This window comes from Ixodes scapularis, unplaced genomic scaffold, assembly GCF_016920785.2.
Source record: "Ixodes scapularis isolate PalLabHiFi unplaced genomic scaffold, ASM1692078v2 PGA_scaffold7__128_contigs__length_106722199, whole genome shotgun sequence".
Lineage (NCBI taxonomy): Eukaryota > Metazoa > Arthropoda > Arachnida > Ixodida > Ixodidae > Ixodes > Ixodes scapularis.
This window is the reverse complement of record NW_024609882.1, coordinates 27,381,867-27,398,190: the sequence shown is the minus strand read 5'-3', so window position 1 is coordinate 27,398,190 and position 16,324 is coordinate 27,381,867. Positions and strand designations below refer to the sequence as shown.

The window sequence follows — 16,324 nt, the reverse complement described above, 5'->3', positions numbered from 1 at the left end:
AGGTGCAGGTTAAATATATAGGGTGTTCAAGTCACCAGGCTCGATCTAAAATGGAGCGTAAAAATCGACGCCTGCACGTAACAATCTAAACTTCTCGTCAAAGGTGGAATTCACAGGTCGGTTTTTTCTTGTAAAATTACAAAGCGTAGCCCTCTGTCTGTAAAAAATAAGGCCCAGAAACTTGCCAGGGTCAACGGCGGGCTGCAACGTAGACGACAGGGGTCCAGTAGCCGGGTGTGTTTGGCGTTTGTATTGATAGATGGCGCTACCTCCTTATCGCGACGGCTCGCGACCACCGTGGTTTATTAAAATAAATATAATCTTTTTGAAAGGTACCTTCGGTTACAAAAATAAATGCGAGCAATAAAAAAAAAACTTAAAGTAGAAAAAAAAAAAACGGGTCTGCATAACGGCGGCGTTTTTGCTGCCAACGGATTTCGTCTGCGCGTCGTCTGCTATCTTTTGCTAGTCGGCTGAACCTTCAGACGCTGGTCCCAACGCCATCTATCGATACGAACGCCAAACACACCCGGCTACTGGACTCCCGTCGTCTGGGTCACCGCCCGCCGTAGACCCTGGCAAGTTTCTTGGCCCTATCTTTTTACTAAGAGAGATCTACGCTTTGTAATTTTACAAAAAAAAAAAAAAAACCGACCAGTGAAATACGCCTTTGAGGAAAAGTTTAGATGGCTACGTGCAGGCATCGATTTTTACGGTCAATTTTAGATCAAGCCTGGTGACTTGAACCACCCTATAACAATGGTATAAAAATCAATATAACGAAGGTCTAGCGTAAACTAGACTTCTCTTATTGACATACAAAAAAAAAAAAAAAAAAACTCGCTCAAAAGTTGAAAATGTTTTCTCGATCTGAAAAAAAGACGACTTTTATTGGCGGGTTTGACTGATAAGGCAGGGCTTCCCGGACCCCTGGAATGCCTTCGCGGACCCCAAAGGCTCCGCGGACCCCCATTTGAGAACCACTGACCTAGCCATTTGGTACTGCTACGTGAATTTGGGGGGAAAATGCTCCAAAATCCGTTGCTGCACCCTAATCATTGCGTATGAAACCAAAAACCCTGGAAAAATAACCCGTCGAATTCATGAAGATCCATTTAGAGAAAGTCTCCTGTGTCCTTTCAGAAAGGCATTCAATCGATCATTCCTCCCTCAGGCCATCAGCGACTGGAACAACCTCCCATCGTCCATTGTAACCATTGTGGATCCGATTAATTTTCTATCGTGTATTAAACTTCATTTATCGTCCTACTAGTGCTATGAGTTGTGTAACTTTGAGCAGACCTGAGTGTGTTGAGTGTGTTAAGTGTGTTTTAGTTTCCTTTTCTGTTTTTTCTTGTACTTGCGTTTCTCTGTTGTATAAAACTTGAATACCCCCCCCCCCTTTATGTAATGCCCTTCACGGGCCCTTAAGGTGTAAATAAATGAATGAATGAAATGAATGAAAGGGTTCATTGACTCTATTCCAACGGTCCCCGCTGCGAAGAGAAAAAAAAATCGTGTAGAAAATTTGTGGGCGATTGTGTAACACGTGGAACGTTCCGGTGTCGCTCCCGAACCTTACCGAGTCCGGCGCCTACGCTCACGTCGCTCTTCATCAGATAACACGTGGCATAGAAACTTGATAGCAGTTTCTGGAAGGAAAACACTGGCGCTAGTCGTGTTTTAAGGAAATACTTCAACGAAATTTGAGATATACCCGTTGTGTTCAAAAATAGATTGAATATGATCCACAATATCCGTAAATGACAACCGCACGCTTGCATTTTGAGCCTGATGGCTGTATTTTTTGTTATAAACGGCCAATTAAGCAAGCGCTCGGAGAACAGCCTGCAGAGACCACGTGACATCCAACGCAATCGTGACGTAGTTCGTCTCGGGACGAGCAAAGCTACGGCGAGTCTGACGTCGAGAGGATGCCCTAGTCGTTCCAGCCACCGAAGCGGCTGCTTTTCTAAAGTTGACGCTTGGGTGAGTTGGTACGACATATTTAAACGGTTAAAACAGCGCAAAAAACGACGGACTGGATGAAGGAGGACACAGACAGCGCTCTGCATGTGTCCTCCTTCATTTAGTCCGTCGTTTTTTTTTTTTTTCGCTGTTTTAACCTTTTAAGAACGGCTACTTTTGTACGAATTTCGGTTAATCTTCTATAATCTTAGCGGGACAATAGCGACTTCTGGGTCACGCAAAAGATATTCTCGGGAAGAGGAGAGTTCCTCCTTCCACTCTTCTCTCGTCGTGGCCGGAGGCGAGACAGTTACCGTCACTACCTCTCAAGGTTCCTAGACTGGTATTGCAAACGAGACGTTAGCGACATCCACCAGCTGCTCTTTGCTAATCGTCTAATTCGTTTTAAAATTCCTTTTCGTGACTTTTTTTAACAAGATATTGGTGTGTTCGGTGTAATACTGTTAATTTGAATACATATAGACCAAAACTAAGCGCCGAAATTTTGTTGTAGTATCCCTTTAAAGCCTGCTCGGTTTTTGAATGGACCCACCAATCAGCGGCCAATCAGCGTTGATCACATAACCTTTCCAACAATCAACCAGCGCCGAGCTTCGCAGTCGATTTTTTTAAGGTTCACTAAACCCTGCGACCCCCTCCCCCTCCCTATGACGAGCCAAAGAACGTTCCACATTGAAAGGCGTGCTCTCACGTTGTGCTCGTTGACCAGATCGACGAATTTTTCGAAGGACAAGGCGGGACTGGTAACCACGCAGGTGGATCCCGTGCAGGCTGCCATCATGGTGAAGAGAAAACCCGACGCGTGAGTGATGGGGTTCCAGGCCAGGAGGACGTCTGTGTCTTCGCTGCTCAGGCAGTTCCTGGATCGAGAGTTTCTGGTCGGTGGGGAATGCTCTCACCGACTCACTAAGGGATGTTTAACACATTTAAGTGTGAGTGTGATCGACTGCCGAACATCTTATCACTCTTCAAACAATAAGATTGCTTCATTAGCCAAGAAAGCACATTCGAACTGATCACGAAGCTTAACGGCGTCTCAGAAGCTCTCAGCGACTGCAGTGACTCGGAACGCGCCGCTCTATCATTGGTCTAGTCCTCGGCCAATATGAGAGCGCCTGTCCACTAGACGTCTGAACATGCTGATAGATGACCTGTCAACAGGGACACTTACTTGGACGTGTGCAGATGGGCGACGAAGCCGTAATGCGAGACCTCGACGCCCTTGGGGAGCCCCGTAGTGCCGGATGTGTAGCTGAGGACTACGATGGTGTTCTTCGGATCAGGTACCTCCACTTCTTCGTAGCTGTTCTCGTCCAGCCCGGAGAAACCGTGCACGGACTCGAATTCGGGTGCTTCGCCCATCAGGAACATTCGCTGCGCTTGCAGAGACGGCGTACATTTCAGTGATCACGTCAGATATCGGTTACAGCATAAGTTGGCGCACTGGGTTCCTTGAACTCGGAAGGTTTCTCGCATTATTCTCATGGGTCCTCCGAGTTCCCAAATTTACTCCACAGTCCCTGCCAATAAGTAAATTGTTCTTCGATTTTTTTTTTATTTACAGACATACCTGCTGCGCCGTTAGACATTATCCGCCATTATGAATTACGCAAACACGTATTCCAAGAACTCTTCAAAAGTGCAAGCAACAATCGATAAGTACTACTTTTTCACTCTATAATACTTTTCTGCAGTCCATCGCAAAAAACAACAACATCATTAACAATAACAGAAATCAGTTTCTCCGGAAATTCATTCGAAATAAGCGCTATTCGAATTGATCTGAGCCACTCGGTAATACCCCCCCCCCCCCCCCCCAATCACGAATCCAATCACTCCCTAGTAGGCACATTATTGTTTAACCCAGTTCCGCCGAAGGTTTCCTCTTTCAGCGACTTCATAACAATTATACCATTCCACCAGTACGGCTTGTTCATCTGCACATTTTCGATTTTTATTCCTTTAGAGACCACGTAAAATATTGAGATATCGCCCGTGATATTGCTTACAAGCAGGGATGGGCAAAATACATGCAAATATGTATCGAAATACAAATACAAAATACTTCGTCGAAAATGTATTTAATTACAAATCTAATTACATTTCCAAAAAAGCATTTAAGTACAAGATACAAATACAACCAAATGTATTTGGTCTCCTCCAAATATTTTTCCAAATACATTCCTCGAAATTTGCGTCAGCGACTTCAGGGTACCCGCAACGGGTTTCTGGGTATCTCATTTTAATTTTGCATCGCACACTCGGGAGTTAGTGTGCAAGGCTCTAGTAACGTAATAGAAATATAATTAAAAAAATGTAATCAGCTTGGACGTGAATAGGCGAAAAAAGTACAGAGCTTGAAGCAGCTTTTTTTGTCGATTACATTTTGGTATAGACCAACAAAGAACCGAGACGACCAAGACACACAGCACTAGCTAGAGAATTTTTTATTGCTGGAACTCGCACCAGTTACCCAAATCTGGACGACCCGCGCATTTAGAATGTTCCAGGCAAAAATATGGATGGAAATCAGGCTAGAAAGCATCACAAGTTGTCACAGTCACTTGTTTAGCCAGTCTGCCCGTGAACGTCGATTTCGTCACTAGCACCTTAATCACAAAGTCACTAAACGCTTGTGCTTGATTGAGAGACACTGCATTCTGTGCAGAACGTAGTTTTCTTCCTGCTCTGGACAATGCCTTTAAAATAAAGCCGGAGAAGAAAAAGAAAAAAGCCCTATGGCCGAATAAAGGATGGAGACTATATCTTACAACCACATGCATAAAAACAAGATGTATTTTCGCCCAGAAAATTGTATTTAATTACAATTTTATTTGAAATACCCACGTTTTAGTGTTTAAATACACACGTCAAATACATTAGCCAATTTGTAATTAAATACAAATGCAAAATACACAAAGTATTTGAAATACTGCCCACCCCTGCTTACAAGGTTTGCAGACTTCTTCACCGTTTTATTGCATCAATGCCAAGACTAGAAAGGGTTCTTCGGGTCCCATGCAAGGAATATATAGATTACTAGAGATCCAAAAGTTTGATAAACTCTGAGTCATACATGAAACTGGCATACCGCACCTTGGCAGACATTTAATAATTTTTGTTACGCTATAAGTGCTATCTAAAGAACGTATATAAAGAACGCGCGTAGGTTTTCTTTTCGATTGAGATCGGTGGGTTACTCAGCATTTAGGACGGGAGCTCGCGAGGTAGAATGTTTTAGCCCCCCCATATCGGGTTTGCACTCCGATAACGTTACCGGTTACTGCAGAAGAATCATTAGAGAGTTTTAGTAGATCGTGTTTTCAGGCCACGCTAATCGTAGCGGGAGCTCGGGCTGCCACTTCGATGCATGCTCTGAAGCGCGCGCAGGTAGCGGTAGCGGGCCTTTGAAAACGATCTACTAAAACTCCCTATTCTTGCAGCGAGCCACTGTTCACACGTATATCGGACCCACCTGAATTCCGTAAACGCACTACTAAAACTTGAACGAGGTCAGACAAACGTCGAAAAATAAAGTCTGCGATGTGACACTCTGCATATCATGTTACATGCTAATGAACTCTCGGTGTCACCACGCAGATCCCTAGTAAAAAAGGCCATATGTATGAGAAATGTATTGTGTCCAACAAACACATGAATCATACAAGATATATAAGAACATATAAGGACCATACAACAAGCTTATTAGAAACTTCTTGCGAGTTTCTTATATGTTCTTATATACCTTGCATGATTATATGTGCTAATTAGACACAGAAATTTCTCAGACAAATCAGATTTTTCAATAGGGATTTCACTTTTAGATTTAAAAAAAGTTACTTCTGTTTGGCCTCTATATGCGCCCACCTACATACGCAGATATTAGTCATTGGTTTTCCATAAGCAAATCACTGTCACATATGGGGTGGAGCTTAGCGGATGAAAACGTTTTCATACACAAAAAAAAGTCTGCAAGCTGACACGTCGCATGGCGTTTTAGATATCCAAGTCAGTGCTCAACATTACAGCTTTGACTTAAATTCTAGTTGAAAATGTTTCTTCTTTATGGCTGCTCATGCACCGACTGAGTTCACTCCTAAAATTGTATTGATTGGTTCTGCGAGTGCTCCGCGGGCAAATAGACACATTTGCACGCTTGAGAGTGTACGAACTACTGAACATTTTAACAAGAAAAACTGCTAAGCTCGAGGCTAACTTACCTTTAGTTTCAAGGTTGAGGGAAGTTTAAGAGCTTTTGGAGCATTTTGAGGGTCAGTAAGTATGTGAGATGCGTCACTGTCGTTCATTTGATAGTAAAGCTCCCCTGAAATAAAGCAGAAACAAAAATAAAACAAATCATTAGTCCTTTATTTTAGTTTGTCTATCAACGACTCAACAGGTCACTGTGTTGGTTAAACTGTCAACGACACAACTGAACGTTTCAGTTAAACTAGACGCCCACTTTATTATAAATGGAAAATAAAAAAAAAGAAAGAATGAGCTTAATACTTTCACTGTTTGGGCAGTTCATACCAAATATCTGTCGCTTATTTGTCACCTTTTTCGTCACAAAAAAAAACAAAGAAACAAAAAAACTTTACCATTGAGAGCAAGGCTCTCAATGGTAAAACTTCTTTTTTTTTTTTTTCACGATAAATATAATTGGGAGTCAGAACTCGGGTAAACGTGTTATGATTGTGGCAGTTCAGTTTGGTTGAACGCGTTAACAAAAATTTTGCAGCGAAAACCATGTCTTTCATTCTCAACTTTAAGTTCACGAATGAGTATGTTAAGAACCGTAGTGGGGAAGCCGTTTGAAAAGAAAAAAAGTACTCATATATCTATATATATATATATATATATATATATATATATATATATATATATATATATATATATATATATATATATATATATATAGCTGGCATCGGGTCTCTGTCATTACCGTCCGCATCTATAACGGTTTTGCACGGTGATGTTTATCCCTTTGGCCAAACTCCTTGAGCATTCCTGCTCAAGACACCATACAGACGTACCATTTGGATTTTGTTTGCTAGAAACTAGGCCATCCCCCAGTGATATCCTTTATGTCAGAATCTAAAATTGTTGCCAAAAATGCACGTCAAATTTTCTCAATGAACTTTAGCCCAAAAGTTCTAAACATTGTAATCACTCTCGAAACGTTATTGAGTCTACGTTCTTTTTTGAGATATAGTTGCTTAGTACGTTTTAATATGGAGGGATGAATTTCCTACGAAAAGATGAAGGTAAATGAGTGAACAAAGGACACTACAGCGGTGTCTTTGTCTACATTACTTTTATGTCTGGTAAAATTCCTTTGTCCAGATTAACAACGTTATTCAGGCCCAAGCTGTATTAAACAGTTTTCGTAGCAAACTTCGTGCGGCCATCTAGTTTTAGACGGCTTGACATCCAAATGTAGTCCAGCACGCGAAGATGTTCGCCAACCACGCCACGTCATGGCCGCTTTATGCATTCGGATATTTATCGAACGCAATGAAATTTGTCTAAATTTATTCGTCGCTGGGCGAAGTTTGATGGGGACAATCGCCTAATGTCTTTCGAACGACTCTCCGGGATGTCGCACAAGTGCATTACGCGCAAAATGACAGTGATAAATAAATACGACCTGAGCGGCCTACATGCAAAAGCAAGCTATGTACGCACACTCCTATCTTAGTTTCGCCGAGATGTGCTCTGCGACGTCCGATTGCTTTGCATGTTACTATGCGGAGCGCCAGTTCGTCTGCTTGTTTTGTAAGGGTTGTAGGGACGTCAGAAAGACGCCGAGCTCTTATTGGTTCTAATGTAAGGACAGTAGGTAGACGTCAAATTAAGCGGCCTTGAGGTCTATCCACCATCCTTCCAATCAAAGCCAATCATAGCTCGGCCTTTTGACGTCACCACGACCCTTGCAAACGAAGCAGACGAACTTGCGCTCCGCAGACATCGACAGGATGAAAACGTCAGGGCGTTTCTTTTCAATGCCCGGCCTCCAGTACGCGCTCGATGCTCTCCGTCGTGCTTTGGCGGTCACGTGATTTGAAGTCGAATATACATGCCGCCTGTGTTTATCGTTGACGCACCTTGGGGTTGACAAAGCACAGGGAAAAGACACTGACGTCTCCACATTGTTAAGGTTTGGCTTTTTCCGCCACCGCAGCGATTGGCTTGGACACGAACCACGACCCGAATGCATGTCGAGGCAAGATGATTGTCACGAGCCCAAATGGAATGCACACTAAGTGCTTTCCTTCAGTGTGTTGAGTCGCATTTAAATATCGTTACCGTGTGGATGGCAATTCTTGATATCGAAATCTTGGAGGATCGCATTGTTGACAACATGAACAATCCGATCCCCACAACGTCGTCATCAAGCTTTACGAGAAAAGAACTGAAAGAAAACGTCCGCTTTTATACGTGAAATTACGGGGCGACAAAGAAGAGTCTTGGTCAGTATAGCGTTGCGTGCGAGTATAACTATGTAGCACTAGAGTCAGTAAGCTTGTGTAAAGTGAAAAACATTCCAACCCAAAATCGATGGACGTCGCCTTTATTAACCTTGAGTGCAAGTATTTGCGACACGCACAAACCGATGGCTTTCCGAAAGCCTCTCTTCATGTAAGGGACTCTAAACATGTATTTCTATTGTTTCTACGGATTTTGGCATCGCTTTGGAAACCACAATGTCAACCCTCCTCTTGGACTTCCAGGTGATGCTGACAGCTGCATACGCCACAATGTCCCCCGGTCATCTTCATGGAGGTCACCTGGACTGCGACGGCCTTTGGATCGTCACGCCAAGGGACTCGACTACTTTCCCGGTGGTACCAACGACCGAGCCACCAAACTTGGACGACAACGGGTATGATGTCTGGCGACCGGGGACGTCGACAAACGGCTGTACGAACGCATGGCTACTTAAGCTCGCCAGTCAGCGGGGCCAGTCTGGGCACGGCATCGGATTAGAAATAACGATGTCAACCCTTCTCTTCGTAGTTCAGGTTTCTTACGTTCCCAAATCTCACTGCTACCAGAATAGTGACATCTGTTTGATCGCAATTTCGCGCCCCTACAACGTTCTCGAGTGTCGCCGCCATCTATTTGTGTTCTTGGCGCAGAGTGCTCATGCTGTTTACCTAGCGTTACTAACTCTGAAAATGTCTGAGTACATTGAAACCAAGCCCGGTATAGAGACAGTGAGGAATCTCAGCTGGCCGACATTCTGACCATCGTAACTAGAATTGAGAGGGGCCAAAGTCGCATGCTTGCCTAAATTAAGAAGCTTCAGGACGCCCAATCAACAATGGTTGTGACAATAAAGAGCCTTAGAAAAAGAGTAGCGGCAATATGAGCCGACCTGAACTTTATGAGGATGTCTTCAGAAAGGAGGGCAAGCAACTCGGATGTTTCCAACAAAGTTGCACCGGACATATATCGAAAGTTAACGCGAGGTGCGATGACGCCGAAAACATTCCGAAGATCGCACTTGTCGTTCTTCAGTGTTACTGTCGAGCAAACTGAGACTTGAGGCCCCAAACTCCTCAAACATAAAGTTGGAGCCTAAAGTGTGCGCAGCGCGCCAATTGGACGCTGGCGACAAAAGCGCGAAGTCATCGTCGTGATAGTGCAATCGGCGCTCTCCGTGAACTTCGGCCCAACTTTGTGCTTGACGAGTTTAGAGCCCTTGGAGTCGATCGGAGGTAAGCATTTCGAGTTTTTGTGAACGACAGCTGGAAATTAAGGTTGACCCGAACGACGTCGTGCGGTCAGATAGGATAAAATCGACCTATCATTTTCAAATTCCTGTACTACAAAAATCGACCAAACATCCTGTCTTCGTGCTCTAAACTAAAGGATTCTGAGTATGCCGTAAGGGAAGACTTATCAAAGTCTGTCCGCTTCGCTCAAAATAAACTGTTTTTGTTCGTTGGATCGCAGGATGGAACGTTCAAAATCCGCTCTAATGAGCTGAACATCAATAATAAGTGCTATAAATGACATTTCTTCCGATTCTTTTATTGAAGTCTCGATAGCGGAAAATTCCTACGTCCCTCCCCATCGCCCAGCCGTGCACGCTAAGTAGTTAAAATGGTCGAACTACATTGTTACATTTACTAATATACGCAGCGTCATGCCTAAGCGGGATGTACTAAGTGAATTCATGTGTGATAACTCTAGATTGTCATTCTAACGAAATCCTGGCTGAAACCCAAAATGAACGACAGCGAAATTTTTCCTCGTGAATTGCAGTCGGACGTTAATCGATGTGATGGGCCTCAGCAACGAGGAGGGGGAGTGCTTATTGCGATAAAAAAATGTGTCTACTATTTTGTGTTCGAGCCTCCCTTGAGCTAGAGGCTGTGTTCGCTTGCGTTACGTCGGTATATAGGCAAACGATAATCGGCGCATCTTATCGGGCGCCAAATCGGGGTTCTGATCATTGTGGAAATCCGTACTCTGTTCTGCTCTAAATCCAGGGCCTTTACCCGAAAGCGCATTTTGTGATGTTTGGTTACTTTAATTTTTCGAACATTGACTAGGTTAATTGTATCACAAGTGGTTCGGATGACGTTAAATAATTTGTCGATGACTGCTTGAACTTTAACCTCAGTCACGTAGTTGATAGGCCCACTCGTGGTGTTAATATTCTTGATCTTGTCCTCATTAGCTCTCCAGAAGTTATAGCAAATGTTAACTGTGTTGCTGGTTTAAGTGACCGCAATACCCTGCTTACTGGGTCATCTGTTCCTGCCCTCACGCGGATCCCCACATTCAAAACAATCCGCGATTACAGCAAAGCTGATTACGTGGCAATACATCAGCACTTATCTGTGTCTTACCAAACCTATAGCTAAAAACTTCATGTTAAGGGCGGTAAAAGAAAACTGGCTACTTTTTTAAAAACAAATTAAACAGTCATACTGAGCAGTTTGTATCTGCTCCCGTTATACGGAGCGACGAAAATAACCCCTGGTACAGTAAAACCTTGCGTTTATGGAATAACAAAAGGAAGCGAATATATAAAAGAGCAAAACGGTTAAACGTTAATTCAGTTCGGAATAAATAGTTTGTGTGCCTCAAAACTTATACGAAAAGTATCAGATTGTCAAAGCAAAAACTCTTCTCTTTGGACCTACCAAGACTTCTACGTATTAATCCCGATAAGCTCTGAATAATATTTTCGCCAAGAGATATCACTCATTCGATACGACTTCAGGATAAAAATTGAATCGCTGTTTCTGAACTTCATAGCGCTTCCGCATTAGATAATTATTTTTATTCTGTGTTTGCCAGGGAATATATCCATGAAGTGTAATATTTGCCCTTGTCTTATTTCGTACATATGGCTCCCATTGACATTTCTGCCGATGGAATACTTCACTTCATTGAAGGATTAAAACTTGCGTCATTCTCTGGTCCTGATAATATTAACCCGAAATTTCTTGGAAACACAAAAGTTAAACCTAGTGAGCGTCTTAAGTTGATTTCTCCTCAGTCATTGCAGCAAGTTTGTTTACCATTGGATTGCAACCTGGGCAAGGTCGGTCCAGGCTTTAGAAATGGCGATCGGAAGCTATCCTTGAATTACCGTACCATGTCATTAACTTGCATTGCACCCAAACGTCTTAAGCACGTCATATTTTTCAAGTTATTTCACACTTGCAGAAACACTACCGTATTTTCCGGATTATAGTCCGCGGACTATACATGTTTAAAAGTTGAAATTTCTGGCTGTGCAGACTATCTACGCGTGCGGACTCTACGGGAATTTTGTTTCTCAAGATCGTTCATTGTGACGAGACGTGACCGAATTTGTGAATAAAAGGGTATGTTAATGATGATTTATGTATAATACAAGCTTGTTTGTGAGCTAAGAGAGCAGACATTTGTCAAGGTGGGCCGTGTATGAGAAGATTTCCTCGTCGACTAAGCACCAGGTGCGGACTATGCACGGCATGCGGGCTTTGCACCGGGTGCAGACCATCTAAGCAAACACTTTTCTTTTCGGCCTAAATTTGCCCCTGCATGCGGACTATACACCGGGTGCGGACTATAGCCCGGAAAATACGGTACTTTCTACAGTCACCAGCAGGGTTTTTGAATAGGATTTCCATGCGAAATGCAACTTTTAGAGTTTACTCGTGAACTTTTCACTAACGTATAGACTCACTAAGCCAGACCGATGCTTCGTTCCTTGATTCCTCGAAGTCTTTTGACAGGGTTCCTCATCACCACCTAACCAATAAACTTTCTTGTCTTGGCCCCTCTTGTTGTCTCCGGGATACGCGACTTTCTTTTTTCTCGTACGCAGTTCACTGTGGCTAACAGCCACAAATCAAACTGTAATGGCGTAACTTCCGGGGTTCCACAGGGATCCGTGCTTGGGCCATTGACTAACTCAATTGTTCCTAGCATCCGTCTCTTCGCGGATGACTGTGTTCTATATCGCAATATTAATTCTCGTAATGACCATCTTCAGCTCCAAAGTGATTTAAATATGATATACGCCTGGTGCTCCAAGTGGCTCATGTTGTTAAATATGTCAAAATACAAAATGATTCGTCTCCCCCGTGAAAAGATGAGTAGCTTTTCGTATTTTATTGCCTCTGAGCCAGTTGACTGTGCCCTTCTTATAAATATCTCGGCGCAGAACTACCAAGTGATCTAACCTGGAATGACCCCATTGTAACTAGTACGGCAGAAGCTTCTCGCACTCTTTGGTACATCAAACAAAACCTAAAAGCAGCACCCTCTCACCTAAGAAAACTGGCATACGAAGCATATGTTCCACCGAAATTGGAATATGCATCAGCCATTTGGAGCCCACATCCATTTCATCTCATCAGTCATCTTGAGTCCATTCAGAATCATGCTGTAAGATTTATCCTCAATGACTACTACCCAACAGCTAGTGATTCCTCTCTTGAACCAGCTGGATATTCAAACTCTCAAAGGTCGTCGTAAAATAACACGTTTAAATTTATTTAATACGGTTTACCATTCTCATCCAATACTCCATTCTTCACTACTTCTTGCTCCTAGCAGATCATCGTCACGTCTAAACCACTCATGCCATGTGTCGCGGATCACCGCGGTCGAACTAATTATGCTTTAACCGATTTTCTTTTTTTCCGCAGAAAATCATAGACTGGAACGACCTGCCATCTGATATAAATCAATTGATGACCTCACCTTGTTTCATAAGGCTATAATATCCCATCTTTGCTAATAGCTAAAATATTTGTATTTAATCCTTTCATATTCTTTCGCAATTGTTTATTGTTTAATGCAGCACTGTTAGCTGCAGCACCTAATGTTATTACGTTTCATTATTTTTTTAGTTTATCTCCCTGCCCGTTTATGTAATGCCCTTGAGAAGGGGCCCTTAAGGGTACAATATATGAATGAATGAATGTTGCAAAAGCCTGCGAAGTCATGACTCACGACTCACGACTCACGAGCAATCACCAGTGTGAGGACTCACTCTCAGTGAGCGACGGTTTGGCCAGGACGAGCGTTGCCCCCGCGAACACCAGGCCGAACATGGCGACCAGGTTTTCCACGCTGTTGCTCAGGTGCACGCAGACTCGATCTCCAAGTTTGACGCCACGGGCTTGGAATCCCGCCGCGTAGCGTTTCATCATCACGAAGAACTCGGCTCGAGTCAGACTCCTGCAGCTGTCGATCTGTTGTTGGAGAAAAATGTAGCGCAAATTTCAAACCTGGACTAGATTAGATTGTTACATATTAGCAATTCCCTTTGTACACTCTAAAAAAAGCCCGTGCGTCTACTTTGCCGCGCAACACTCGGAGAGCCAATCATCGCAACTTACGAAGACAGCTCAGCGAATGACGACGCCGAATCATATGTCTAGACCAAAAAACGCAGTTTGAGTTGTGACATTAAGCAATGCAAGCGTGACGTTTTGCATTGCTTAATGTCACAACTCAGACTGCGTTTTTTCTTTTTTTTGGTCTAAACACATTTTTCCGCATCGTCATTCGCTGAGCTGCCTCCGAAGTTGCGGTGATTGGCTCTCCGAGTGTTGTGCGGGAAAGTAGACGCACGGGCTTTTTTTAGAGTGTATCGGGAGAACAGTGTTATACGCTCTGCTCCGCCAAAAGTACCTATTCGCGGCGAAATGTTTGGGTACCGCTACCTGGTGGAATTTTTTCGCAACCCAGAGTGAGGATACTTCAACTTGCTCTGCTTGTGCCAGCACGTAAAATGTCAAACATCTATGCCCTATAAATATTAAAACACAACCGTGTGGTTTGCACGTGCACTACCGATAGTGAGAAAAGCAGGAGCGCCCCTAGCAAGCTCCTCACCGTGAAAACATTAGCACAATGTTTACAATCAAGCCCGCATTTGCCCACACCAGATTCGCGAGAGATCACCGCAGTGGCGTGACGCCACCCTTACAAAAATTAATCAACGAGTTTCAATTGAGTTTCTAACGTATTCTTAAAGAATACATTAGAACTGGATAACTGTTCAGAATAACAGCAGATCTTTAGAGTAACTGTTTATAGTACACTGTCTATGCTGCACAAGCGGAGCATATAATCAGTTACGCTATTCCTATTGTCCGAAGAAGCATTCTCGGGGTGCCACTGCTGCTGATTGTAGGGAGGGGGGGCGAGGACTCGTCAAGCTGCATTTATGCAGCTTTTTTCCTCGGTCTCTTTCCATCATGAATGTGATGGAGAAATAAACATTTATTTATTATTTATTTATTAAATCGGCAACACTGAGCAGAGAACTTGCTAAATCCGCCCATGACGACAGGCATTGACACTAACGAGGAATACAGTGCGATATGATCGAAGCACTCCTCACGAGGTTTTAACAAAGAGCGGCGTATATTTTCTTGAACGGTGTTTAGATACAATTATCAATAACGCTTGACAAAAAAAAAAAAGAAAAGATGCCGGCAGGATCAGATGTATGTACGCTGCTGCTGTTTCGACACATCGCGTTTTCGGCACAATTAAGTTCGCCAAATAAATCTCTATTTTCAGTTTACGTTTGTCGAAACTTTTCTATCCGCGACATTTCTGGTGGAGGTGCGGGATAAAGGGGAAAGCGTTCCTTCCCAGTCATAAGCGCGGCAATATATATATATTATATGTATATGGTTACGGACAGTTGGTTTACCACTGAAATGTGCGTTGAAGAACTGTCCTGTCAGAAACCCTTGAAGCGTGTGCAGGCCTGCACTTTGACCTTGATGCTCTTCACGTCGCCGTCGTACGTGATTCGACTTTACAGTGTTTTCACCCTCTAAGTTTAAAATATTGCGAAAGCGAGCTCCACGGGAAGGCGTTCGCGCGCTCGCGCACTTCGAGCGTCGATGAAAGCTGTGTACGGGCACTCTTCGCTTCCGAAATCCCACAGAAAGTAGACCCCGAGAATAGAAGTTTTGTCGATCGTCACGAACTTCATTCAACTCCTTCGGAAAGAACCACTGAACCCGCGAAGCTATCGTGTCGTCTGCTAGCAAGGCAAACAGGTTGCGAAACTTTATTATGGGCTTTTGTCATCGGTGTATGGTACCGAGACGATAGAAAAAGTACTCCTGATTAGATATTCAGAAAACACAAAAAAGCTTACAAAAATATTTACTTTTTTTATCAGACAATTTCTGACCTTACGTCGAGCCCCAATACATTTGTTTATAACAATGGCCCTAGCAACGGTTTGTCTAGAACGGAACGCCATGTTATGACGTCATCACTTACGGATTTAATCGTAACTTCGCGAAATAAATTTAATTGGGGCTAATATTGGGCTATTTCAGCGATGTGGCTTTTTGTTTACGAAATTTTTCAGACAAACGGGGAACATGAAGAAAACACCGGAGTACCCCTATAGACGTTTGCAAGTACGGCCACTGGGCACCGCCATCTTGTTTCTGGTGTGGGTAGATCGTCTGATAGTCAAGCACTGCAGAGGCATACCCACGGCCTCAGCAATGCTTGACTATCAGTCGATCTACGAACACCAGTATCAAGATGGCGGCGCCCAGAGGACAGTTGGGTCTCTTGGTGTCACGTGGTCGGCACGTGGATGGCAGTGACCGGCACGCTGATCGAGAGACGTACGTGGCGTACGTCGCTCGATCAGCTTGGAAAGAGGGGGGAAGGATGTCCACAGAACGAGCTCCGTCGTTTCCCGTCTCGTCAGTCCGAACGGTTTTTCGTCGCAGTTTTCCTCGTTTGATGCGGGGCTGCGGGATCCGCTTTGGATTCGCGGTGCTGCAGCACTGCGCCTAATCCGCTCTGAAGTCACAAGTCAGGGGAACCC

At 43.7% G+C, this 16,324-nt stretch overlaps 1 protein-coding gene across 1 annotated transcript in view; it reads right to left on the bottom strand.

The window, feature by feature from the left end:
* LOC8041808 (4-coumarate--CoA ligase 1) overlaps positions 1-16,324 on the bottom strand; it is a 37,714-nt gene that overhangs the window by 13,920 nt on the left and 7,470 nt on the right. The window contains exons 2-5 of the mRNA XM_029973657.3: positions 13,499-13,700; positions 6,210-6,313; positions 3,161-3,363; positions 2,681-2,849 (exon numbers count right to left, since the gene is read on the bottom strand). Coding sequence (XP_029829517.2) covers positions 2,681-2,849; positions 3,161-3,363; positions 6,210-6,313; positions 13,499-13,700 — 678 coding nt within the window. The remainder of the gene's footprint in view (positions 1-2,680; positions 2,850-3,160; positions 3,364-6,209; positions 6,314-13,498; positions 13,701-16,324) is intronic.